Genomic DNA, 26,758 nt, shown 5'->3' with positions numbered 1-26,758 from the left:
CCTCTTGCTGGCTCTGTCTTCCTCCCTCCATTGGCAAACTCCCAGTAACTAAATTTCAGTGATTTTAAATAGGAAGCAATTTGCAGTTTGAAATGTTTCTAGACTTTGCATAAATCTAGTTAACATGCTCACCTGCCAGGAAGTTTCCATTTTAAAACCTTTTGGGAAATGTTTCCCAAATAAGTACTTAGGCAAGTAAAATATTTTTTCAGGGTGACGTGAATCCAGGAGGAATTTTACCCGCAGGAGATGTATTCGGGCTGGGGGTCCTGGAGTAGGCAACAGTGGTTGAATACCTGAACTAGGTCATCCTCTGACTCAGCAGCAGCAAAACAGCTGAGAAAAGCCCAGGCCACTGGATTGGTTGTGTTTCCCAGTCTGTGGGGTAGTGGGACCAGGTTGAGTAAACCATCGTTTGTTTTCTCTAGAAGGGAGAGCCAGATCACCATTCTGTGACTGAGTTAATGAAGAGCAAAACCTGTTGTGAGAAAACAGACTGGAATCACTTCCAGTTACAGGCGGCCAGTGTGAGGCTGTTAGTGGGCAGAGGTACATCCTGTCTGGAAAGCAAGACTTGAACCTCCGAAAGAGAACTGATGCTGCCCTGTTCTAGCAGCACAGCTGGATTATGGCTGTTGGAATTTATTTTCCAGTCAGTTGGGGTTTATTCTGAAAGTATGTGTACTATGTAATAAGAGCATATTTTGAAATCATTCATTTTCACTTAACTTGTAAGGGGGAAAGAGGCTAAGCCTTTCCCCCTCAACTGACTAAATGACAGTATGGTTTGTTCAGGGCAGCCAAAAAGATCAGTTGGTGTCACCTGAATAGGAATATACTCATTATCCTTATTCCCAAAGAGAAATGAACTATCAGATTTTAAAAAGACTTTATTTTTTTAGAGCAGTTTTAAGTTAGCAAAATTAAGAGGAAGGTACAGAGATTTCCCATACACCCCCTGCTCCCACACATGCACAGCCTCCCCATTATCAACAACTCCCACCAGAGTGGTACATTTGTTACAATTGATGAACCTACATTTTCACATCATTATCACCCCAATTCCTTACTTTACATTAGGGTTCACTCTTGCTGTTGTACATTCTGTGGATTTGGACAAACGTACAGTGATATGTAGCCATCATTATAGTATCATATGAAGTATTTCACTGCCTTAAAAATCCTCTGTGCTCCGCCTATTCATCCCTCCCCTCCAACCACCGGCAACCAATGATATTTTTACTGTCTCCAAGTGTTTCCTTTTCCAGAATGTCATGTAGTTGGAATCATAAAGTATGTAGTCTTTTCAGATTGGCTTCTTTTTTCTTAGTAATATGCATTTAAAGTTCCTCCATGCCTTTTCATGGCTTGATAGCGTATTTCTTTCTAGTGCTGAAAAATACTCCATTGTCTGGATGTACCACAGTTTATTAAAATCCATTCACCTACTAAGGGACATCTTGGTCACTTCCAGGTTTTGGCAATTATGAATAAATCTGCTATAAACATCTGTGTGGACATAAGTTTTCATCTCCTTTGGGCAAATACCAAGGAACACAATTTCTGGTTCATATGGTAAAAGAATGCTTAGTTTTATTAAAATTTGCCGAACTGTCTTCAAAGTGGCTGTACTATTTTGCATGCCCAGTAGCAATGAATGAGAGTTCCTGTTGCTCCACAGCCTCAATAGCATTTAGTGTTGTCAGTGATCTGGATTTTCGCCATTGTAATAGGTGTGTAGTGATAGTTTGTTGTTGTTTTAATTTGTATTTCCCTGATGACATATGATGTAGAGTATCTTTTTTCATTAATTTTTATTGGAGTATAGTTGCTTTTTTTATTAATTTTTATAGAGTATCTTTTTTATGCTTACTTGCCATCTGTATATCTTCTTTGGTGAGGTGTCAGTTAAGGTCTTTGACCAATTTTGTAATCAGGTTGTTTTTCTTATTGTTAAGTTTTAAGAGTTCTTTTTATATTTTGGTTAACAGTCCTTTATCAGATGTGTCTTTTGCAAATATTTTCTCCCAGTCTGTGGCTTATCCTCTCATTCTCTTGACATTGTCTTTTGCAGAGCAGTTTTTAATTTTAATGAAGACTAGGTTATCGATTATGTCTTTCATGGATCATGCCTTTGGTATTGTATCTAATATGGCATTGCCCTATCTGAGGCCATCTAGGTTTTCTCCTAGGCTTATCTTCTAGGAGTATGATAACTTTGCGTTTTACATTCAGATCTGTGATCCACTTTGAGTTAGTTTTTATGAAGGGTGTAAGATCTGTGTCTAGGTTCATTATTTTGCATGTGGATGTCCAGTTGTACCAGCACCATTTGTTGAAGGACTGTCTTTGCTTCATTGTGTTGTCCTTGCTCCTTTGTCAAAGTTCAGCTGACTATATTTATGTAGGTCTATTTCTGAGCTCTCTATTCTGTTTCATTGATCTGTCTATATGATAAGATTTTAGTTGTCTATAATTTTACACATTCTATAATAAAGGAAAGTAGAAGCTAGTGAAAACTCCTGAAGTCCCACATTTCTGGGTTAAATTACAGTAGACTTAGATTTACCTTCCTATCTGCAAACCTGTTTCAAAATCCTTCGCTTAATTCTCTGCTTCAGCCAAAACTTTGAGAAGTTGAGAATGGTTAAGATGTACACTTGATCATGTTGTCTCTTCCTTTAAACCTTCCAGCGCCTTACCACCCTCTCAGAATAACTGCCCCTCTCCCATGTCTTTACCGTGCTTTCAGGCTCTGTGCAGTCATCTGGCTCTTGCTAACTTCTCCCCCAATCTGATGCTGCTGGTCCCTCCCCCACTCTAAGCTCTTCAGCCTCACCAGCTTCTTCCATTTACAGGAACTGCTCCCAGCCCCTCCCCTGCCCCCAAACCCCTCAACCTATGGTTATTGGTTCCTGGAACAGGCGACGCCCACCCCACTTCTGCCTAGTTGGCATCTACTCATCTTTCAGGTCATCATACTGCAAGGCTTGGTCATGTTCACCTGCTCTATGCTATCAGAGCATCTTGTACTTAATCTTCATGGTGAGCCTAATGAGAGAAGGTACTCAGTATGTTTCTTAGCATTTTATTTCCAGGATCTAACATAGTGCCCTTTGGATTGCCTGGATATTTAATTTCCCGTGCTCAGATGTTAGGGCCATAGCGTCAGTTTTCTTCCAGCCATCCCTAGTGTAGGATGATGTAGACATTGGCATTGAATACTGTTTGCTTTTGTCCACAGAGAACCATTTAGGGTTTTAGATCTATGTAACTTACAGTTTGAATAAATTGGTTAGCTCTCTATTTCAGTGCTTAAAGCAGCAAGGCTTTGAATCTAAGGGTCAATTTTCCTACCAACCTTACTGGGTCACCGTGTTCTTTAGCCTGGAATGATGTTGTCTGCACTTGACTATTTCCCAGAGGTGTCCTGAGACCAAAGGTGTCCAGGCATTCTAAATACTGGCCTTACTACATTACAAATACATAAACATAGATAAATATGTGCTCTTCTAAGTAAAATGTAAATCCTATGGAAGTGTGTGACATTTAAAATTTTTACCAATCTTAATTATACCTATTTTTTTCCTCCTAAATTCAGATAATTTATCTCTCAGCTTCAGTGGGAATATTTGCAATTTACAATGCTTATTTCCCAGGGATCATTTTAAAATTTTAAGTTGTGAATTTTTCATCAGCAGTTTGCCATTATCACTGTCTTTCATACAAATCGTCTTGTAATTTATTGAACAAAAAGATGAAAAGCCTCAGATCTTAAACATCTAAAACCAGTTGCTAATCCAGGATGTGTCTTTCTCATTTCATTTGATCTCTTTCCTTAAGATATAAATTAGATTATTTTTAGTGTGAGTGGCTCTCTCTGAACAGAAGCAGAGACTGTTTTTCATCTTGGGTGACTAACGTGCATGATGTGACCCTTAATCTTTACCCAGTATTTGTCTAGTACACCTGTAAACAGGTTTGCATGGTATTTGTGAATCCAAGCATAGTTGTCTTATATGAGGCCCTGGGTTTAATTAAGTCTTGTCACTACCAGGCACCCTTTTCAGCACCCAGAGGCACCACCCTGGGTGAGGGTCAGGAGAAAACAGAGCTGTGTATGCAGCATTGTGTGGTCTGCTTGTTTAACCTTTGACGTCAGGAGCAAGGACACTGGGAGAGTCTGGTGACTCCTGTAGTCTCAGGAGCAGAACAAAAAGACTGTCTTGGTACCAAGTAATGGCACCCAGTCTGTTGAGCTGAAGAATCCATAGGTGTTTAGCTGCCTGTACAGGGCACAGCAATTAAATCTTACATAGAGGGACCACGTATTATCTTGTTAAGATAAAGTATTTTTTGTTTTTGTTTTGTTTTTTGCATCAGGTGTGAAAATCGCCAAGTGCACTGCATTGCAGTCTCTAGGCGTAATCCAGATGGTTCTCTAGTTTCACAGATAAGGACCGAATGAACCAAGCAGACAAAAGGAGGGGGAGAAGGGAGTGTGCCTCACTGTGTACGGTAGTGCTTTCCCCAAATAACTTTAGGTAAATAAGAATTGATCAGATTATCTCATCTTAATCTTAGTTGTGCCTTCATTCGTTAAAGGAGTCCCTTTGTAATGTAGATGGTGCTTGTAGCAATAATACCTATCCTCTAAAATAATTTTCAAAAAGTCTTGGTACATCAAAGTTTTTTAAATGGAGACATGCACTTGGGACCCCTGAAAAGCAGATTAGCACTTACTTTTGGTATGAAGAGCTAGTTCCTCTGGAGCCAGATGGGCTGAGTTGGAATCCTAGCTCCGATACCAGAATGACACTTACCTCTCTTGACCTCAGTTTCCTCTGTGGTAAATAGGATACTAGTGATAACTTCTTCATAAGGCTGTTGTCAGGATTAAGTGAATAGTACATTTAAAAGCTGAGATCACTGCTGGGACTGCATGTGTAAGGTGCTTAATAAATGTCTGCTTCACTATATGAATGCTTCAGAATAGTCTTTTATTCCCTTGAAAGAGAATGGATGGTGGCAGTAAAGACTCACCCTGGTCATAGAACTTTTATTATTTATTTAATATGAAGCTATCAAGGAAGGAGGTAAGAAAGTAATTTAATCTGGAAGGTGATGATTTAAAAAAACAAATTAGGAAAGTATGACGCCAACTTTTTAAGTTCAAGTTTACTTTTACAAAGAACTTCCAAGCCTTAGGCTCTACAAAATACAAACATTTCTTTCTCTCATATTGGGAAGATTGATGTGGTCAGGCATCCTTCCCGAGCAGTTTCCCTCCGTGTGGTGATCCAAACATATTTCATCACATGGTTTCACCATATTGGAGTTTTTCACTTCAGCCATGAGGATGAGGAAATGAGGAGGGAGGCAGAGAAGGAGAGGGCTGGGGGGAGAGGGGAGAAAGAGAGAGAGAGAGAGAAATAGATATGAGAGAGGGATAATGAGAATGCATAAGAGCTGAGGATCTTACAAAGGATTTTAGGGGCCAGACATGGAAGTGGCAAACACATCATTTCTGCTCCCATTCCATTGGCCACAACTAGTCACATGGCTCCAGCCTACCTGCCCAGGGTTCTGAGGAGTCATTTCTCCCCTGTGTGCCCTATAAAAAGAAGCAGCATAGATGAGTATCCAGCTAGTCTCTGACACAACAGTTAACCATGTAACTTATTTCCTGCCAGTGGCAGACATTTTCTATAATTAATCTATTTGTACACGTCACTGTAAACTATTCCTGAAATTCTGTGTAATACCAGGACCAGCAAAGGACTCAAGAGAATTTACAATCATTATGTTCCTTTCTTATTTTAGAAATTTTCAGAAATTCAGGGAATTTTCGGAGACATCTACTTCTGAACATTTTATTGCTGTGCAGTTAGCCAAGAAACAAGGACTCTTGGTGACAGTATCTTAATGGCCATCCTTGACAGGCAGGTCCCTATTAACAAGAAAGTTTTTATGCTTTTATACTGCTGATGGTCAGTAAATGACAAAAGGCAAGGAAGTTAATGATCCTGTTGTCCATTGAAATTACATGGGACAATGTAAGAGTAGAGTTTTTTGTTTTGTTTTTTTTTTGCTCCTCTTTAATAAATATGGCTCACTACCGTAGCCAATATTTGTGCTCAGCTCTGACAGGAAGGATGATGGCAACTTTCTGTGTCTTATATCACCAAATAAAGTGACTTATTCCTGCAGGTTTATTAATAATATTTCAGTTGAGCGGTGCTTTTCAATCATAATTGGCCTCTGCACACATCGAGCAGTTTATTTTTAAGAGAAAAGCTGGGAGAGTTTATAGCTACGTGGACACACCTCAGGGCCATGCCTAAATAAGCTTTGGGTTAATATATACCTTACGTTTTGAAGTGTTTCATAGTTCTGTGTAATGATTTTGAATCCCAGTTCTTTTGCCAAGGTTCAGATGTTTAACGCCACTGGGAAGCAATATAATGTAACGGTTGACCGTGTGATCTGCAGTATCAGACTGAGTTTGAATCCCAATTCTGCCACTCAGTCACTCTGTGACCTTCGAAATTTTCACTGTTTGCTATGGTTGCCTAGGTATTTCTGATAACAAATACCAGACTGGGTGGCTTAAACAACAGAGATTTATTTTCTCACAATTCTGGAGGCTGGAAGTTTGAGATCAAGGTATTGGCAGGGTTGGAGGTGAGAGCCTCTCTTCCTGGCTTGTCAACGGCGGTCTGACTGTGTCTTCACATGGCCTTGTCTCTGTATCACTCAGAACATCAGCTCCCAAACTTGAGTCAAGGACACCACCAGCCTCACTGACTCACTCCTTTATCCCCTAGCAGAACAGCTGCCCAGTCTTACCAGGTTTTCTTTTGAAATGACTCTGAAATATTTGTCTTTTACAAATGTTAATAATAACAAGTATCGGGACTTCCCTGGTGGTACAGTGGTTAAGAATCCGCCTGCCAACGCAGGGGACACGGGTTCGAGCCCTGGTCCGGGAAGATCCCATATGCCACGGAGCAACTAAGCCCGTGCACCACAACTACTGAGCCTGCACTCTAGAGCCCGCGAGCCACAACTACTGAGCCCGTGTGCCACAACTAATGAAGCCCACGTGCCTAGAGCCCATGCTCGGCAACAAGAGAAGCCACCCCAATGAGAAGCCCGCGCACCACAACAAAGAGTAGCCCCCGCTCGCCGCAACTAGAGAAAGCCTGTGCACAGCAGCAAACACCCAACGCAGCCAAAAATAAATAAATAAAAATAAATAAATTTATTTAAAAAAATAATAATAATAAGTATGAGGATTCTCACATATAAATATATATATGAAATAATTTTTAACTGACTATAAAATAATAGGTATATGTACTTTTATGATCATGAAGTCTGAAGTATGTCTTATAGGGATTGGTGGAACATATTATTAAGTAATTAGTTTGCTACCTAACTTTTTTTCTGTAAATCTATTTAACTTTCTATGAAAGAAAAAAAACCCAGCAGTGACAAAAAAATCCTTCCCTGTGCATGTCCACTGCCCTCACTGGCCTCCATCTTCTAATATTAAATCATCACATTGTACACCTTAAAAAATCATGCTGTATGACCTAAATATGTACAATTTTTATTTGTCAGTCATATCTCAATAAAGCTGGGGAAAAAAATGAAGTTGCTGTTCCACTGTTAAAAATATAATAATAATATGAAGAATATAGTGCGATAGCATCTCTGACTCTTATCTTCCCTCCATTCTGGTCATTCTATTGTTACATTTTTCTTCCTTGGTTCTTATGTGTCTCCTAAAAAATATTCTGAAATTTTGACATTTTTTACTCGGTTTTATTTAATTTTTAATCTAATTTTTTTGGCAGAAAAGAGCAAGTTAGTACCTTGTATCAAAACATCAACCTCGTGGAGCCAAGACTAATTCAGCCATATGAACATGTTATAAAGAACTTTATCCGTGAGATCAAACTTCAAAGCACAGAAATGGAAAACCTGGCCATTGCAGTGAAGAGGTATTGTAGTCTTTCCTGTCTAAGTGGCAGAAGGGGTCCTTTAACTGGCTCTCTGACCAAGTGGCACAAAGACGGAACTGCATTATCATATGGTATGGGGGGACGACCCGAACCTGAGGAATCTGGAGCTTTCTAAACTAAGCTAGCGTGAGGGAAGCTGAGTCAGACAGTGCTTTGTAGGGTCAGCCAGCAATCCATCAGCAGGTCCCCATGATCCTACCATATAAACCCTTCAAGGCCTGTGATTCCATATAGAACAGTTAGTTCAAAGAGATTTGTTATCTTATATCCAGCCACTTGAAACATACAGGATACTTTTCATCCAGAGAGGCAGGCAGACTCCATTTGAAGCCTGGCCTTGTCACTGACAGAAGAGTGACTTTGGGCAGGTTACTTAATCTCCCTGAGTCTCAGCTTCTGCATCTGCAAAATGAGGCTGTAAATATTCACATCCTCGGGGTGTGGAGATCTCATAGTGAGGCTTGGGTGAAGCCCTTGGCACTGGGCCTACCACATGGTGGGTGCTCAGCAGTGTTTCTTTCCCTCTCTCTAACCCTCCTCACCAGCTTGACCTGAAAGCCTAAAAACCATTGAACCCTTACTCTGATACAGTTTATATAAGCCACAGCTGGCTTACATAGGATATCTTATTGGTTTTAACAGCAACCCAGTGCCAAAAAAGAATTTATATGTGTTGCAATCCAAACATCAGCCTCTTTGTTCCCTGGAAGACCACACTCCTTTGGCATATATTGGGAGAGAGGGCATTTTGTTTGTCACAGTTCCTGGGTGTTCTGCCCCACAGATGCTCCTCACCTCCACGTGCTCCACCACCAGGAGCTCCCAGTGTGCTGCGCACCGCACTGGTCTCTGCCCAGAACTTGTCAACGGCCCCTTTCACAGGATGCCCTTCACGGCAGGTGAAGGCCGTTCCTCTCTCTTTATTCTTTCCCTCCACATGATGATAAAACTATCTAGCTGACCCTGTGAAGTAATTAAAATATAGAAGAGAAAATGTTTTAAAACACTGATGCTAAGTAGGACTGTTTTTATAGTCCTAGAATCATACAAGAGTTGAACTATTCACAGGGGCTTTTTAAGTGAACATTTTCAGTTCCTGACTCCAATCTTTTCCCTCAAGTTTGCCTGCTAGAGGCTTTCGGTGGGATCATAGGGCGGTCCTCAGATCGTCAATTTCTGTAGCGCATTCTGGGGTGTGGATCAGAGCCCCAGATTTGGCCTCCTTTGAGGAGTGACTAGCAGACACACATACTGAGTTTTTAAAGAGTCCAGTGAATATCTGTGAAAACACACTAACTCCCCCGTACACACACAGGTGCGTATACACAGACCCACACACAGATACATGGGACACACACACACACACACACACATACATTCACACATAACCTCTAAGTATAGTCCTGTGTAAGCCCATGAGGGAAGAAAGAATGGCATTCTCTTCCCTCTGCTCTCATTCCCAGCCGGGCCGCTCTCTGCTGTGGACGGAGTGCGTCACGTGATGTGGAGCTGGTGGTGCTTCTCTCCTCCCAGCTTCTGTGCTCTGTGGGTGGGATCCGAAGTCGGGCTCCGTCCTAAGCCCAAGGCCTCCTAAAGGCCGCTCTCTGAGCTGGCAGAGACCTTGCCGAGGTGTTTAAGTGACTACTGTAAATATTCCCTTACATCCTTAACTAAGGACCATGCGTCCCCACCTCTGTTTTTGGTTAGGGGAGGGCCTCAGTCTTTTCGCTCAGCACTTGCACCTGAAGAAGGGGTTCCCAGTGTCCTGGTAGGAGCCCTGGACTAAGGTTAAAGTGGACATTCCCAACATGGTAGACGCTTTACTGGGAATTGGGAATTGCTGGGGCAAACGGTGTGTCATTATAGACTACCCTGATTTACCCTCCCTCCCCCAAAAATAAGAAAGAAAGAAAAAAGAGTTGTTCAGAAGTGAAAAAGGCAGAAGGAACATATTCGGGAGAAGTCCCAGATGCCCAGATGTTTGGGACTGGATGTCTAGAAGGAATGGCTGGAAAAAAATGGTCATAACAAAGGGAGAAATGGATGTGTGGCTTAGCTATTCCCGGTCCCAGAGTTGACCAAAAAACCCGAAAGTTGCTGTGGAGATACATAATGCCTAGATTTCAAACATCAAGTGTTTGTAAACAAACTAGAACTAGCTGACTGTCCAAACTTGGTTAACATAACCTCGGGCAGGCTGTAAGGTGAAGAGGAAGTTAACAGGAGCAGAAAATAGTGATAAGTCACTCAGAATTTTACTTCTGGGTCTTCCCTCCACCCATCAATGCTTGTTTGGAAGCTCATGTAGAAATTAAATTAATGCATGAACAAATTGTGTTGGGAGGGAGTAAATAAGTTGAAAGCAGGTAGGATGGTATAGCAGAAGCTATCAGACTGGAAGACAGAGGCCTTCTACTGAGGTCCTGTTTCTACTTTTGTTAACACCATGTCATTGGGCCAAGTAAATTGACTCTAAATCTCATGGTGGCTGCTTTCAAGTCACTTACAATCTAGTTGAGTAGGCAAGACATATGCATGTGAAAATTTAGATAATTGGACACAGAGCTGAGAGAGAACAAAAAATAAATTTTTTAGGGCTGAATCTGAAGCTTCAATCATTGTAAAGTGACAGGTGTCTCCATACTAGACAACTGCTAAATAAAACTATCTGGGTATCTTCTCAACGAAATTTTCTCATTTCTAACTTTTTGGCAGATCAGTATTCTCTGCCTCCACAGAAATATGATTTATTGATTGTATTAATAAAAGAAACCGGAGTTTTCTAAAGGGCAACTATATCTACATTCTAGAACTTTAGGGAACCAATCAGAAATAATTTTTGAGATCTCTTCTTTTTTTCCCTTCTAACTATAGCATTTAGCATTGTGTGTTTCATATGATAAAATTTCAAAATTGTATCTAACCATCTCTTTGCCATGGAGTTCTTTTCTTGTCTGGGATTGTAGCTCAGTCATCGCAGCAAAAAAGGTTTTCAGAATTTATTGAGAGCCTCCCAGCAATTTGGTATCTTTATCTGTTCTTTGCTACAATCTAGTTTAATACCATTTAATCTACTCTATTCCATTTATTTAATATCTAGTTTTAATGTCCCTTTACACCCAACTGATCGAATTGCCAACATCATTTTATTATGTGGAAGGAACAGGGAATATTATTTTAAATGGTATGTTTCTCCTAATCTGTAAAATATAGAGAGCTTGAAATAGACGAGGTCAGAGTTTTCTCGTCATGTTACAAGGCCAAGAGTATAATGAAAAGGTGTGCATCCTCTTAAATTTCAGAGCCCAGGACAAGGCAGCCATGCAGTTGAGTGAATTGGAAGAGGAAATGGATCAGAGGATTCAGGCTGCAGAACACAAGACGCGGAAAGACGTGAGTTTGTGGGATGGCCCCTTCATGCGACGAATCCTCAGAGCACCTTTTATGGACAGGGCACCGGGCATCCTCTGGGTGCAGCAAGTCCAGACTGCCACAGGCGCTCTCAACAAGGGCATTGTTAGTGCTGGTGGTTTTGTGGGGGGCGGGGGGTAGAGGAAGGCGAGAGGGAGAGAGAGAGACAGTAAGTAAGTAATCAAATAAAGTGGCTAATTTCAGATGGCAACAAGCACAGTAAAGAAACGGCATGTGTGATAGACAGGCTGCTTCGGGTTGGGAGGTCAGGGGCCTCTTTGAAGAGGAGACAGGAGAGCTGAGGCCTGAAGGAGAAGGCAGAGCCCGCCTTCGTAAAGGATGGTGGCTGCACCCTTAATACCACTGTCTTGCTGCCTACGTCCACCGCTACTTTAAATCTAGATTACAATGAAGTTAAAATGCTCTCTGCAAATTTTGGTGTTGTTTTACAATGGGATATACTTTTACTCATCAATATAGGAACTCTCATAGTTGAAAGTTGGGTGCTACCTTCAGTGATTTCCATAGGAGAAATAATTATCTTTTTCCCTTATGAAATATATTTGGGTGATTGATGTTTACTGAAAACAGAAAATAGACATATTTCTTTGAGTAGCTAACATCAGGTTGAACATTCCCTTTTTTTCTATTCATTTTCCCCATTAACTCTGAGAGGCAGAAAATTGAGTGAGAAGGGCCTGGGTGTTGGCATCCAATAGACCTTAGTTTGCCTCCTGGCTCTGCCCCGTCTCAGTTAAGTGGCACTGGAAAAATAACATAACCTCTGAGCCTTTGTTGTTCCAACTTTAGATGGGATAATGCCACCTACCTGCTTTAAGGAGGGTCGAGCCTGGTGATCTGTATGCGTGCCTAGCGCTGTGCCTGAGGTATGGTAGGGGCACCATGGCCATTGCTGTTCTGCTCTTTTCCGGTGCTCTGCGTACCTTGAGTCCTTTCAGATTCTTCACCTTAAATTGCTTTACCACATGTATGCCTTCGGGTCTCTTGGTTGTCTTATCTCTTAATAACACATTTAATAACTTTGGAAGTCATGTTCACGGAGTGAATGGCTCAAAGTCCATGGTCCAGCTTTATTGCAACGATTATCCCATTCTTTTGTTAGCACTTTATTTCTTCTAGTCTAGAAACAGTAACATCCTATTTTTTTCTGCCTTTTTCCCTCTCCATCCATTTAATCTGTGCATTCATTCATTCATCACACACTTATCAAGCATACGTGTTATTCTGTCATCAAATCTCTGCCTCTTCCAGCTAAGCACTTCCCAAACTGGTTGTTGGTGATGGATACCTGACGATGGCCCTACCCCTTATCACTTCATGTTTTGTTAATTATACCATCTTCCTCAGTTTCCTTGGCTCTGGTACAGGGGTGGTGAATACATGGCATCTTTCTCTGTTCCACAGCGATGGCATAAGTGGCTGGTGAGTCACTGCACAGATGTGGTCTCTGAAACCTCAGCACACTGCTGCCAATGGAGCAGCTTTGGCCCTGGGATGACACCTATGTGCCAGTCTGCCCCAGTCTCCTGGTCTCTCTGGAATAACACATCCACCCTGACTGAAGATTTTCCCTAACTCACCTCCACTAAGCGTGGCTCACCTTGGCTCCCCACACACAGTTCTTCACCCCGCAGCTCTGGCCTGGCTCATTGCTGTGCTCTCACTCCAGCTGTTTTTTTTTTGCCTTGATAACTCCTCTCCACTTTCCTAAATTTTGCAAAGATCAGAGAAAGTCTCCCCTTCTCCCCAGTGCCCTCCCCTAGTCCTCTAGCCACGTTCACCTCTTCCTGACCTTGACTCCTCTTGCACATATAGTGTTTATCCCATTGTTTCAGTTAGGGTTTTAAAAATATATTGTAACAGCTTTATTGAGGTATAATGGGCATGCAATAAACTGTACCTACTCAAAGTGTAGAATATGATAAGATTGGAAATGTGTATATACCGAGAAACCATCACCACAATCAAGATAAAGGTACGTTCACATACTGTTGGTTTCCATGCCCCTGTGTCATGCCATCCTTCTTTGCCCCTCCTTGTCAGGCAACCATTTTACATGTTCTTTGATGAAGTGTCTGTTAAAATCTTTTGCTCACTTTTAAAACTAGGTTGTTTGTTTTCTTATTATTGAGTTTTGGGAGTCCTTTATATATTCTGATCTATAAATATTTCCTCCCAGGCTGTGACTTATCTTTTCATTCTCCTAACAGTGTCTTTTAAAGAGTAGAAATTTTTTATTTTTATGAAGTCCAATGCATCAGTTTTTTCTTTCATGGATATGTTTTTGATATTTAAGAAATCTTTGCGTAACCCAAGGTTGCAAAGATTTTCTCCTGTGTTTTTTCTATAAGTTTTATTGTTTTAGATTTCACATTTAGGATCTATTTTGTAAGGTATGGATCAAAGTTCATATTTTTTGCATATGCATATCTAATTGTTCCAGCCCATTTGTTGAAAATACTATCTGTTCTCTGCTGAATTGCCTTTGTACTTTGTCCAAAATCAGTCTTCTGTATTTGTGTTGGGTTTATTTCTGGGCTCTCCATTCTGTTCCATTGATTGATTTGTCTATCTTTATGCTGGTATCACATTGTCTTGATGATTATTGCTTTATAATGTCTTGAATTAGTTCCATAATGAGTCTAGTATTAGTTCTTCAACTTTGTTCTTTTACAAAGTTGTGTTGGCTATTTTAGGTCCTCAAATTCCATAGAATCAGCTTGTCAATTTCGAAAAACAACAACAACAAAAACCCAAAACCTGCTGGGGGTTTGACTGGACTTCATTGCATCTATAGATCAACTGGGGGAGATTTGGCATCTTATTAATAATGAATAATCCACAAACCTGATATATTCTCCATTTATTTAGGTCTTATTACACTCAACTCCACTGGTTATAAACTTAAAACTTTATTTGAATACAGAACATAGGATATTAAATTCCATAATGTGTTAAGAGAAAAAGGAAACTGAAAGATATTTGGGCTCATGGGAGCTGCAGCCCCTGACCTCCTGGAGTGCCCTTTTGCCATTCTCTGCACCAGGGGTGACACACATGAGAAGTACCAGCCTATGGGGCAGCACTTTGCATAGAAATTTGCAGGTGATGTGGTTTGAATTTAGATAAGGTGTAAGCTCTTGGAAAAACAGTAAACCCATCAGGCCTTCCTGAGCCCTGATGACATGATAGGATTCAGGCAAGCACTGGGGCCCTTGATTGTGCCATAGCTTTTAATTAAACAGAGCAGTATTTAATTAGCTAGTTAATTGATATGCTGCAGCCCTCTATCACAGTTGAGTAGTGGTCTTAGAGGTGTCACCCCAGGTTACGTGTGTATGTAGGTTGTGGGATTCCGCAGTTCTTTCAGTCTTGTAAGTTTCCATTCCGGAAGTGCTGGGCATCTAAAGTTTGGTTACTTCTGTTTTACCTTCTCACTATCTCTGTGTAGGAGACTTGGGGTCAGCCTTAGTTTGACACAAAATGTTTCACACCTACAGGATTTTGAAGAACCTATTTAAATCAATAAAATCTTTTTTTTTTTTCTTTCAGGAAAAACGCAAAGCTGAAGAAGCCCTCAGTGACCTCAGGCGTCAGTATGAAACAGAAGTGGGAGATCTACAGGTGACAATAAAGAAACTCAAAAAGGTAGGTATGTGGCAGCTGGACTTTGAGGGATACTTTCAGTATCTCAATGCGTCTACATTTTTAGCAACTAAAAACACGCAGAATCATATTGAAGCAGTGGATAGATCAGATTTCAGAATCAAATTGGACTCCTTTGCAAGAATTCTTTTTAAAGGCCCGTAATTTCTGTTTCTAAGGGCAGCCTATCTTCTGCATAGATCTAATAAATATTTCTGGTCCCTTGAACAGTTGTCCGTCAAACCTCGGTTTTCTTTCCTTGGTCTTTACCAAGTGCCCTCAAGTCCCACGTGTCCAGTGGACTGTCTGCGCATGACAGCAGGGACACTGTCTTTCCTGGTCATGTAGCCCTACACTCAGCTTACTGCAAGGTATATGTATTCAGTGAATATTTATTAAATGAAATGAATATTTCTCTTCTCTGTGGAAAGTTCCAGATCTAGAGGACCACTGATCAGCAAGAATGGGAGAGAACCTGTTGACATGAAAGCAGAGGTGTGATTGGTTTTGGCCTCTGCTCTATTTGGTTTCTAATGATTAGTGTCCATTTCACTCAGTGGTATGCTGGTAGATGTTCAACAACAGGCTCTGGAGAGGGGAGAAAGGGAGGAGGCATTTGTAGCATTTGCCGATCTTCATGGTATAAATATTCCCACCATTACCGATTTCAAGCTACCAAGTTGACATCACTGAATGCAGAGTTTGGGAAGAAATGCTTAAAATAAATAGGCTCTCGCCTGCTGGTACACACTGGCTCCAGCATAATACTGGATTCACTTCCTGCATGTGGATGGTCTCCATAACTAATGGAAATAACCTTAGCTAAAATGAAAATGGGTACTTAAAAAATAATTGTCCCCGAAAGTGGCATTGTGAATTTAGGCACATCACTTTGCTTCTCTGGTTGTTCATATGATAACCTTTAATGCTCCTTCCAGTGTTTATACTGAATGAGATTAAGTGACAATTAACTGCATTTGTGGGTTACTGCAATTTACACCTCTGGAATTATTAAGAATTCTCCCCAGTATCCTTCTTGGAAAAGTATTATCAATGTCAACCTTATATCTGATTTCCAAAGGTCATTAGACCATAATACTATTCTTGTATTACAGAATTTGAATGGACCAATCCTTTGCTTAATGCTGCAGTCACAGATTCTCCTAGTCACTTTCCTCAATTATTTCCGTGTCATCCAAATCTTTAAACTAAGAGAATGTTTGCAAGAGGAGACACAGAGTTGTTTTTTCATATAGCGTATGATGAAGACCAAATAGGCACTGAACAGTAAGAGTCAGGAGTGACGAGACCTGAGTCATTATCAAGACTGTGCCAATTTCGGACTTCCCTGGTGGTGCAGTGGTTAAGAATCCTCCTGCCAATGCAGGGGACATGGGTTTGAGCCCTGGTCCGGGAAGATCCCACATGCCACAGAGCTAACAACTAAACCCATGCACCACAACTACTGAGCCTGCGCTCTAGAGCCAGCGAGCCGCAACTACTGAGCCCACGCACCTAGATCCTGTGCTCCGCAACAAGAGAAGCCACCGCAATGAGAAGCCCGTGCACCACAACGAAGAGTAGCCCCCACTGGCTGCAACTAGAGAGAAAGCCCACGTGTAGCAACAAAGACCCAACGCAGCCAAAAATAAAAAAATTTTGTAAATTTAAAAAAGACTGTGCCAATTTCTTCTGTAACACCCAGGACAATTGGCTTCATCGTTCTTTTTTTTTTTTTTTAATAAATTTATTTATTTATTTATTTATTCATTTATTTATTTTTGGCTGCATTGGGTCTTCGTTGCTGCACGCGGGGGGCTTTCTCTAGTTGTGGCGAGCAGGGGCTCTTCATTGCGGTGCACAGGCTTCTCACTGCGGTGGCTTCTCTTGTTGCAGAACACGGGCTCTAGGTGCACGGGCTTCAGTAGTTGTGGCATGCGGGCTCAGTAGTTGTGGCTCACGGGCTCTAGAGCACAGGCTCAGTAGCTGTGGCGCACGGGCTTGGTTGCTCCGCGGCACGTGGGATCCTCCCGGAGCAGGGATCGAACCCGTATCCCCTGCATTGGCAGGCAGACTCTTAACCACTGCACCACCAGGGAAGTCTGGCTTCATCGTTCTGATCGTTAGCTTCTCATCTGTAAGATGGGATTAATAATAAACTGTCCTGTCTAACCATAGTGACTGACATTTTATTGACTTTGTAGCTTATTAAGCTCTTCTTCATAATTTAAAAAAATCGAATTCTTAAACTTTCTCTGAGGAAAGTGCAAATTTCCCACTTTTACAGATGAGAACACTGAGTTCCAGGTTAAATAACTTGCACAAAGTCACTCAGCTAATAAGCAATGGGTTGTCTTTCTGTCTTTACACGGTTGGTGCTTTCTCACTTATACCAGACTTCTTGCCTGCCTGATAGGGTTGTTCTGCGAGAGAGTAAGAGATGATTTATGGGAGAGCGTGTTAAAAGCTGTAAAGGAATATACAGAAGTTTACAGATTTAGTATAATCGCCAGCCATTACCTTATGCCAGTGGTTCTGAGAAACTCATTTATTTCCCCACAATTTTTTTTCTCTGAAATTGGCATGATCTTAAAATCAGTGGCTCTTTCGGCTTCAGCCACTTGAAAACCTTCCACTGATGCCATCTGGCAAGATGAAGAAAGTCTAGCATCAAAGTACTTAGATTTTGATGAAATATCGCATTCATTTTGATAAATGCATACATATTCTATTAATGGACACCCACAAATCCCCACATTTCCCAAGGGATGTAAGCTATGTGTAAGAAAGACATTTTTGTTGTCCATGTTAGGGATGCTTCTGAGCCAGTTTAGTCTGGTAATACTCAGTAATCAACCAGGAAGTAAAGCTCATTTGTGTATTTATATAATTTTGTGTGTGTGTCTCTAACTTCATATCATACTTAAATTTTATTGACTTAAATCATTAAATAAGCATTTTTTGACATCACCATGAAGAAAACATAGTTGATTTTTGACACCAATTCTGCTCTTAAAAATCTTGGACTCTAGTAAGAGAGTTAAAACACTCATAAGTAATTATGATATAGAATAGAAAGTGTTAAATGCAGATAAAGTTTAAGAGAATATAAAGGTCCAGACTCATACGCAACATAACTGAAAAAGGGAGGACTGAGTTGCTTGATAGTTGAATGGTTTCCCCAAAACGGCTTTTCAATTGTTTCAAAGAAAAATATACACACTAGTATGTATAAAATAGATAACCAACACGGACCTACTGTATAGCACAGGAAACTATACTCAGTATCTTATAATAACCTATAATGAAAGAGAATGTAAAAAAAGAATATATATATATATGTGTGTAATTGTACATAAGTACATATGTATAATATGTACTTTACACCTGAAACTAACACACTGTAAATCAACTATATTTCAATTTTAAAAAAAAGAGGGGCTTCCCTGGTGGTGCAGCGGTTGAGAATTCGCCTGCCAATGCAGGGGACATGGGTTCGAGCCCTGGTCTGGGAGGATCCCACATGCCGCGGAGCGACTGGGCCCGTGAGCCACAACAGCTGAGCCTGCGCGTCTGGAGCCTGTGCTCCGCAACAAGAGAGGCCACGATAGTGAGAGGCCCGCACACCGCGATGAAGAGTGGCCCCCGCTCGCCTCAACTAGAGAAAGCCCTCGCACAGAAATGAAGACCCAACACAGCCAAAAATAAATAAATAAATTTATAAAAAAAAAAGAAAAAAAAAAGAAAAAAAAATGTACCTTGGCAAAAAAAAAGAAAATTCATGAAATAAGAAAACCCCTTTTTTAAATGTTTAAATTATTTAAAGCAAATTTTCAAATCCTTCTGGATTCTATGTAGTTTAATGATTTATAAGGTTGTATAATGTTGAAAATTGGAGACTTCTAGAATTCCCATATCTATATGCAAATATATTCCTAAACTTAACCAAATCAATTCAAAGTGAGTTAGTAAACGCCCAACTTTTATTTGCTTTTTCAGCTAGAAGAACAATCAAAACACATAAGTCAAAAGGAAGATGTGGCTGCATTAAAAAAACAAATTTATGATTTATCAATGGTAAGAATTAACTTTTCACTTACAGTAATATATTTCCTGTTAGACTACTGTTTCCTAAATAAAATCATGCTATGATTTCAATGTTCCAGGAATAAAAGCTTAAAGAGAAATTAATACTACAGTTAGAGAAAGTCTTTGAAATACCTCTGACTAAAGGTATTATATTTATGCAGGCTTTTTCCCTCAATGATACCTACTGTAAATGCTTTTTTTTTTATTCAAAGCAATAATGGCATGGCCTTTAAATTTTAAATAGTTAACCCCTGCATTCTTATAACATCAACTTTTATCTGTTTCCCTGGTTTTGTAAGATGAGGTATTATTGCCCTGCCCTTCCTCCAACTTTTCTGTCTGTCCCTTTTCCATCTTCTGCTGACCATATCTTTAGTATTTCTGTTGCCAAAACTGATAACATCTACATCTGTTATATTATCATCATTTTCTTTATTTTGTTTTCAGGTTGACTCTAAAAGTTGAAAACCAGTAATGAACATTTCCTTTATCGTGACTCTAAATATTCTCCCTGCAGAGCCAAGAAATGAGCTAGAATTGCAGTTCTTTCTCTCCAGTCATTATCCCTGTGCCACTCAAAAGAGAAGGTCCCCCAGCTTTGTGGTCAGATAAATCCCCTTTATGCATTACCAGTTTCAGATTTTGCTACCTCTTAGTTGGTTTTGTGCTTGGATCACAATGTTCTCGTAGAGTTGCTTACTTCTCTTGGATTCTCTGGTGGAGTTTTTGGTTTCTTGTAAAAAGAACCTGCCATCTTCATGATATTACCGATACCTTGCAACTTCTTATTTATTCTTTCCAGTACATGGAATTTGTTTTTTTCTCCTTGAAAATATTAATTTTGGAGTCCAGGAAATTTCAATTCTTATTGGACTGGCTGCTTTTTAAACTTGCTACCCAGATGTCATCTTGGAATTTCTGATCATTTTAGGTAGCTGTGGTAGGATTCCTGTACAGCTAGGCAAACATCTGTTTAGCTCAAGGCCTCTCCCCTGAAAGATGGCCTTCCTCAGAGCTCTGTGTGTGAAGCTGGCTGTCAGGCATAGGACCCCAATTACCAGATGCATGGGGCCTGGATGTTCAGAGAGAAGCCTTAGCTTTCCTTTTGGGAATCATTCAGTTATTTTTAAAAAGACGAGCCCCATCTTGTTGCCTTTGGAATCAACTCTGGCTTATCTGCTCTTCTTTCCTAGGGTAAGAGCAGGTAAAGGCTTGAGAGGCAGCATGTCTTAATGTACAGTTTTAATCTCTATTTCAAGCCCCCCTTCTCACTCTCTGGGGTTCTGCCTGACCAGTTGTCTCTTCTTTGTTCTACAGCAGAACCTTCAACACACATCTTCTGGACCTCCTTTTCCCCTACTCTCTTCCCTTTGTCAGCACATTGCCATCCAGTTTCCTTTTTCCAGCAACATGTTTAAATCACTTGACTGCTGATGGGCCCCTCTTCCATTCTTTTAATTTTTATTGGTTTATTTCCTTTGGTATTTCATGTTAATGGGGTCTCAAAAGGGAAAGAAGACAAATTCATGTGCCCAGTCCACCATATTGAACTGGAAGCCTCCAATGATTTTTTTTCTTTCTCTTTTTTTTTTTGTTTTTGTGTTTGTTTTTTTGTTTTTAAGAAAAATATAGAAATTTCCTAACCACACTGGCTTATTTTCAAGTGCAAAATTAAAAATGTTAGGTGATAGGATTTATTGTGAAAAGTAGCCAGTCTACCTGGTAACAGGTATTGTTAATTCCACAGAATATCTTATCAGTAGTTCCACAGCTCTCATTAAGTAAAACAGATGTTTAAATGTTTGGTCTCCGTTAATTTGCCAATAACATGTTAAAGTACATCATGATAAACTCTTGACTGTTGGAGTTTCACACCAAATGTCAAGTATTTTAAAGAAAGAGCTTTGAGGATTTAATTTTTGACACTTTAATACTTTATGAAAATTTCAAATTACCTTGAATTGATAATTAGTTCTTTGAACACCAAGATTTGAAGACTTGTGGAGGGGTGAGAGTGATGTGTGGAAAGGTTACACTACACTTCACTTCACCGGGGTAGAAGAAACTGAGTCTAATGACCTGCACTGTGCCTTTCCTCTAGGAAAATCAGAAAGTTAAGAAAGATCTTTTAGAAGCACAGACAAACATAGCCTTTCTTCAGAGTGAATTAGATTCTTTGAAAAGTGATTATGCTGATCAGAGTCTGAATTCTGAAAGGTATGAAACTTCACATTTTACTTTTCAGTTTGAGTGGAATGTTTATTTAGGTAACCATCCATGTGAATGAAGCTCAGCTATGTAGTAATAAAGGGTTATTTATTAACTTTACTAATATGTTCTTTGCTTCCTAAAGATTTTACTTTTAGTGTCAGATTTCCTAGTGATTTTTGTGTTTTTAATTTTTTTAATTATTGGCTGCTCAGGAAAGTGCAGGGCTTAGTAATGTTTGAATTAACTGGCAGCAGAAGAATATACCTAAAGTGTCAAGAGGCAGCGCTAATTGAAGTGCTTTGAAGGTAGGAATCCTGGCCCTACAACATAAAAAAAGTGGAAAACGAGACATCTTAGGCAAGTCATTTTATTTTGCTGTGCTTTAGTTTTGCAGCATAGTGTTAATAACATATGACCTAACACACATGTACACACAGAGGCATGTAATTATATATAAGGAAGATACAGATGTATATTTATATAGGGGTATTTAAATATAAAATGCATCTATGTGCATTAGTATATGTGTGTATCCCCTAGTACATGTATACTTGAGAAAAATGCCTTGTGTTTTGTTTGTTGGTTTACAGACTTTAATCAGAATTAAGGTCCTGTAATGGAAAGCAGTGAAACATTTATTAAGTGCTTACTATATACAGGTTCCTGAGCTAGATAAGGAGTTATGAGTGTGGAATATATAAAAAAAGAAAAGACGTGGCCTCTGCTCTTTAAGAACTTCAAATTTATTTGGGAAAAATTAAAAGTTAAAAGGGTTACAGAGTTAAACAGCGTAAGAACTCAGCAATGTCAGAAACAATACCACTGCAATGTCACAGGTTGCGTTCATTGCCATGAGATAGTAGACAGAGTGTTCCTTTAGTTCAGAAAGGTGGAGACTTTATTAAAGAAGAGACACTTGAGATAAGTTTGTCAGCAAGCAACACAGGCCACACTGACAATTGCCCGGCACTGTCTTTAGTACTTTACTAGCATTAACGCATTCATGGTTTCCTATGAGATAGGGACTTTCCTTATCCCCATTTCACAGATGGGAGAAGAGTCTCAGAGATGTTCCAGGTGAGGCAGAACCCAAAGCAGGGGCAAGGACATGGGGAAGGATAAGACTGCTTTGGGGAACAGTGGTCAGCCTGGTGGACAGAAAAAGATATTTGGAATGGAAAGGCAAACGTTTAAAAAAAGATTAAAAAGTTTAAAAGCTAGTTTAAGGCTATAATGTAAGGCCCCAGAATTTTTGGCTAAGGAACTTAAATTCCTACAGACAATTGGGAAACTTTTAGCCTTATCAAGAGAGCAAATGGACAGCTTATTACAGACAAAATTTGACAGCCTGAGGGTTTTTGGAAGCTAGTGATGGGGTTCTATCTGCTTAGAAATGGGGCAGGTGTGGGGTAGGGGCTGGAGGTAAGTGGCTGATGTTCTGAGTGGACCTTTTAAGGAGGAGGCCAGGGCTTCTCCATAATAAAGCAACGGAGGAATCGCTGAGCGTGAGTTTACAGTGAACAGAGAAAGCCTGGTCCTGTGGATTCCTCTGTGGCTTAGGGTAAGGAAGGGAGGGCAAGCAGGCCTGGGAGCACAGAGGCGAGAAGGACTCACAAGAAAGGAGAATACAGCTGGGGCTGAAGTTGCATACGGCTTGGAATGAGCAGAGAAGAGTCAGAGGTGAGAGAGTGGATTGGGCTGAAGGGACTGGTAATGTGAGTAGCTGGGGAGGGGACTTCGCAGAACGTCTGGGGGTTCAGTCCCAGTGAAGAACAGAGCCAGGTCAGTGGGCTGGGGTGGAGGAGCTGGTGGGTGCTGGGAGGGGGGTGGGGGGAGCAGAGCCTTGCGAGAGGAAGCAGGGGCGTGGGTGTGCTTGTGGGTCACAGGAGGAAAGGAGGCTGCTGATGTCTCAGAGGAACCGGGCAGCAGCACAGAGAGAGAGAAAACCATGGTCAAGGACACAGGCCTTCGGAAAAGGCGGAAAGAGGTCTGGGAGGGTAGGTATCGGTAAGGCAGGACTGAACACCTAATCCGCATTCAAACGTAAAATGTAATTTTACAGGGATCTGGAAATAATCCGAGAGTACACAGAAGATCGAAACAGTCTTGAGAGGCAAATTGAAATACTCCAGTAAGTTCTCATATAAAGTCCTCATCACATTTACATTTAACTTATATTTTGTTAGTAAAACAGGTGCCACATGTAACACGAGTTGCCATATATCAAAGGCTGGGTTCGCGGCTCCACGCGTGTCCCTTCTCGACACGGTGTGTTCAGCACGTCAGCTTAGCTTTCTGATGTGTCTAATCCTACATAAACTATTCAAATCCAGGGACTAGAGTATAATTCTCTAAAAGTCCTCGCAAGTCAGGTGATATGTCTAGCACGTCTTTATGATACCTTTATTTTACTGTAAAGGACAATGGCCCTGACCTCATCAGCTTTCTCTGCAGCTCAGCACACTGAGAGGTTTCAGGCGTCTCACATAGTGCATGTCACATCACTAGGCATACACGATCATTCTTTGGCAATTTATTGTGTCTGGTTAGCAGTATATTTTTCTTTTCTTTTTTTTTTTAACCTCTTGGAAATATTACACCTGCTCTGTCAAATTTGCAACTAAGTTTTAGGAATTCCATCCTCTGAGACCTTCCCCACAAAACCTCCCCCTTTCCCACTGCCCCTTTCTCTCTTTTTCACCCAGGCAGTATTTTCTTCTGGTTTTAGTTCCCCCAAATGATGTCAGGTCAGATTTGACAATTTTTTTTCACCATTGTGAATGCTTATTACATCTCACCTGTGGCAATGATAGAGTTGATATATTACAAGAATCCTGTTAATTCATTTATTCATTCATTCAGCAGGTTTTCACTCAGCACCTTTTATGGTTCAGGTATGCCAGGAGCTGAGGATACAGTAGCAAGTAGGAGAAAAAGGTCTCTCTCCTTATGGGGCTAGTCTAGGGGAAGAGGATGGAACCTGATCAATACTTACAGATGTTAGATGCCAAAGGAGAGGCGGGGGCCAAGGGGAACCAAGTGTCTCGTAAGGGCATCCTCCTAACCAGGAAGGTCCAGGAAGCTTCTGACTTCTGAAGGATGAATAAGCCTGAAGCAGGGAGATAGTAGCCAGTCTCTACGGCAGAGACTTCATTTGATAGAAAAGGTTGCTCAGTCTCTGATAGCTTAAATGGCTGCTGTAAGGCATATAGAAAGTAAGTGCCTGAGTTGGGGTTTGAACCCTGAGTCAACATTGGAGCCTTTAACTGGTGTATAACAGTGCCTGGCGGTACAGCACCATGCCACAAGAAGGATGCAGGAGTAGCCAGGAGAAAGAAGTGTGACATAACACAGCACATCTGTGCAGGGGGGATAGAGAGTAGGTGGGGCCGGCTGGCTTCAGGCCCTTAGGGAACAGAGACCTGCACCAAACCTATCCAAACAGTGGAGCTACCTGAAGGAGGAGTGGGTTCCACAGCATAGCTGACTCGCTCCTAAAATGCCTTGAGACCTCTAAAGAGAGGCGACACATTGTTAAGTTGCACTTCTAGTAATGAATTATGATCTCAGTTTATGAGGTTTGAAGGGAAGTGGTAGAAAGATACAAGCGGTGGTAATGCCACGTTCTGAATATCACAGCCTGAAAAGAAGTGGTGACTTTCACCCCGACTAATACTTTACTTATCTATTTATTTACTTTGTAGAACAGCTAACAGGAAACTGCATGACAGTAATGATGGCCTAAGGAGTGCCCTTGAAAACAGTTACAGCAAGTTCAACAGATCCTTGGTATGTGATAGAATTTTATAATGCATTTCATTCTTTCTCGTGGTAGAGTATTTTGATAAAAATCATGTATTTTCTTAGAAGAGAACTTATAATAATGAGAAACTATTTCATATAATAAAAGGAGACATTTTCCCAACTTAAAAAATATGCCACTCCTCTGCATAAATAAATGTCTAGATGTTAGCCAACTCTTTGTTCAATGTTCCAGAAAACCAGAGAAAGATGTATAAGGTGTGACCTGGGTCCTGGAAGAGTTTATAGTATAGTAGGGAGTTAAGGTGTGCACAGATAGCAATAATAGAAGAAAAAGTGAGATGTCTCATGGAGGTTAAAATATATATTGCCCAGTTGAGAGGAGAGAGAGGGTGCTTCTGGCTGAGGAGTTTATTAGACCCATTGGTTTGTTCTTTCTGGTAGTGAGATCATCAGAGTGGAGGCCTTGGGCTTTAAACTCTCCTACAGAAACAAGCTAAGGCCCATTTGGAATTTTGAGGACCTTTCCCCAGACTACATGTGCCAGAAAGCCTCTTCCCCCACTTTTGGGGGTCAGCTTCAAGGTTGGGGTTCCAGTGCCACAGCTTTGGGTATGGATGAGTCAGTCACTAAGCCAAATGATGGTTCGAGAAGAGATAAATCCACAGTCGGTATTGCAGGGTCCTGGCAAATCTGGGGAACCAGGATTCCCCTTTATGGCTTATATGGTAGGGTTTGGACTTAAGACATGATGAGGAGAGAGTACTATGGGCAGTTGTTGCAGTTTTTCCCTTGATTTCTGTGCTTTCATTTTCTCATGTAGGATACCAAACTTTTAATTACATTAGTAAACTAGTGTGCTACAGTTTTTAAAAATGTACATAAAATTTTTTACATGAAATAACAAAATATTACGTATGTATTTTATGTATTACAGCGCATAAATAATATATCACCAGGGAATACAATTTCCAGAAGCAGTCCTAAATTTAATGCTCATTCTCCTCAACCTCTGGGCTATGACAGGTATGTTAACACCTACTTACTTTTAGTTTAAATTCTGGAACTGAGTTAAAAGGAAAGTACATTTCCTTACAGGTGAATTAGAATAACAGAATATATTTGGGGCACTAATATCTGTTTTCCACTATCTTACTTTAAATTTCTGAAACATGAAACATGTAAAGATTAAAGTAAAAATGTTTTAGAGAGAGTAAAGTGATTTCTTTACGATGTTATTGTGACTTGGTGTTATGTATGCTTACCCTTACCTCATGCCTATTAAGTCTTGTTTCTTAGAAGTGCCCTCAGTAAGAGGTGTTTCAGGGAAGCCAGTGGAACTACCATATGTGACGTTGTGATATACGCAATATATGATGTTGAGACTCTTGGCACAATCTGTAAATGTTTAATAGCTCAGTATAATATTATGCAAGCTATGTTCAAGGAAAGGCAAACTTTCAAAACAAATAGAAATGTGGCAAGTAGATGTTTATGCGCTAATGTATTAAAGGAGTCACAGAGGCTTCCCAGAAGTGAGGATTTAGCTCTATTTTTAATCAAATGAAGTGAAATATTAGCCCTGCTAT

At 40.5% G+C, this 26,758-nt stretch overlaps 1 protein-coding gene across 1 annotated transcript in view; it reads left to right on the top strand.

Moving 5' to 3' along the window:
• RASEF (RAS and EF-hand domain containing) overlaps nt 1–26,758 on the top strand; it is an 83,229-nt gene that overhangs the window by 20,625 nt on the left and 35,846 nt on the right. The window contains exons 2-9 of the mRNA XM_061199286.1: nt 7,863–8,009; nt 11,333–11,423; nt 15,015–15,110; nt 19,107–19,184; nt 21,298–21,413; nt 23,470–23,538; nt 25,112–25,196; nt 26,107–26,195. Coding sequence (XP_061055269.1) covers nt 7,863–8,009; nt 11,333–11,423; nt 15,015–15,110; nt 19,107–19,184; nt 21,298–21,413; nt 23,470–23,538; nt 25,112–25,196; nt 26,107–26,195 — 771 coding nt within the window. The remainder of the gene's footprint in view (nt 1–7,862; nt 8,010–11,332; nt 11,424–15,014; nt 15,111–19,106; nt 19,185–21,297; nt 21,414–23,469; nt 23,539–25,111; nt 25,197–26,106; nt 26,196–26,758) is intronic.

This window comes from Eubalaena glacialis, chromosome 9 (genome assembly GCF_028564815.1).
Source record: "Eubalaena glacialis isolate mEubGla1 chromosome 9, mEubGla1.1.hap2.+ XY, whole genome shotgun sequence".
NCBI lineage: Eukaryota > Metazoa > Chordata > Mammalia > Artiodactyla > Balaenidae > Eubalaena > Eubalaena glacialis.
Note: the sequence above shows the minus strand (reverse complement) of the source record. Positions and strands in the feature narration are given on the sequence as shown.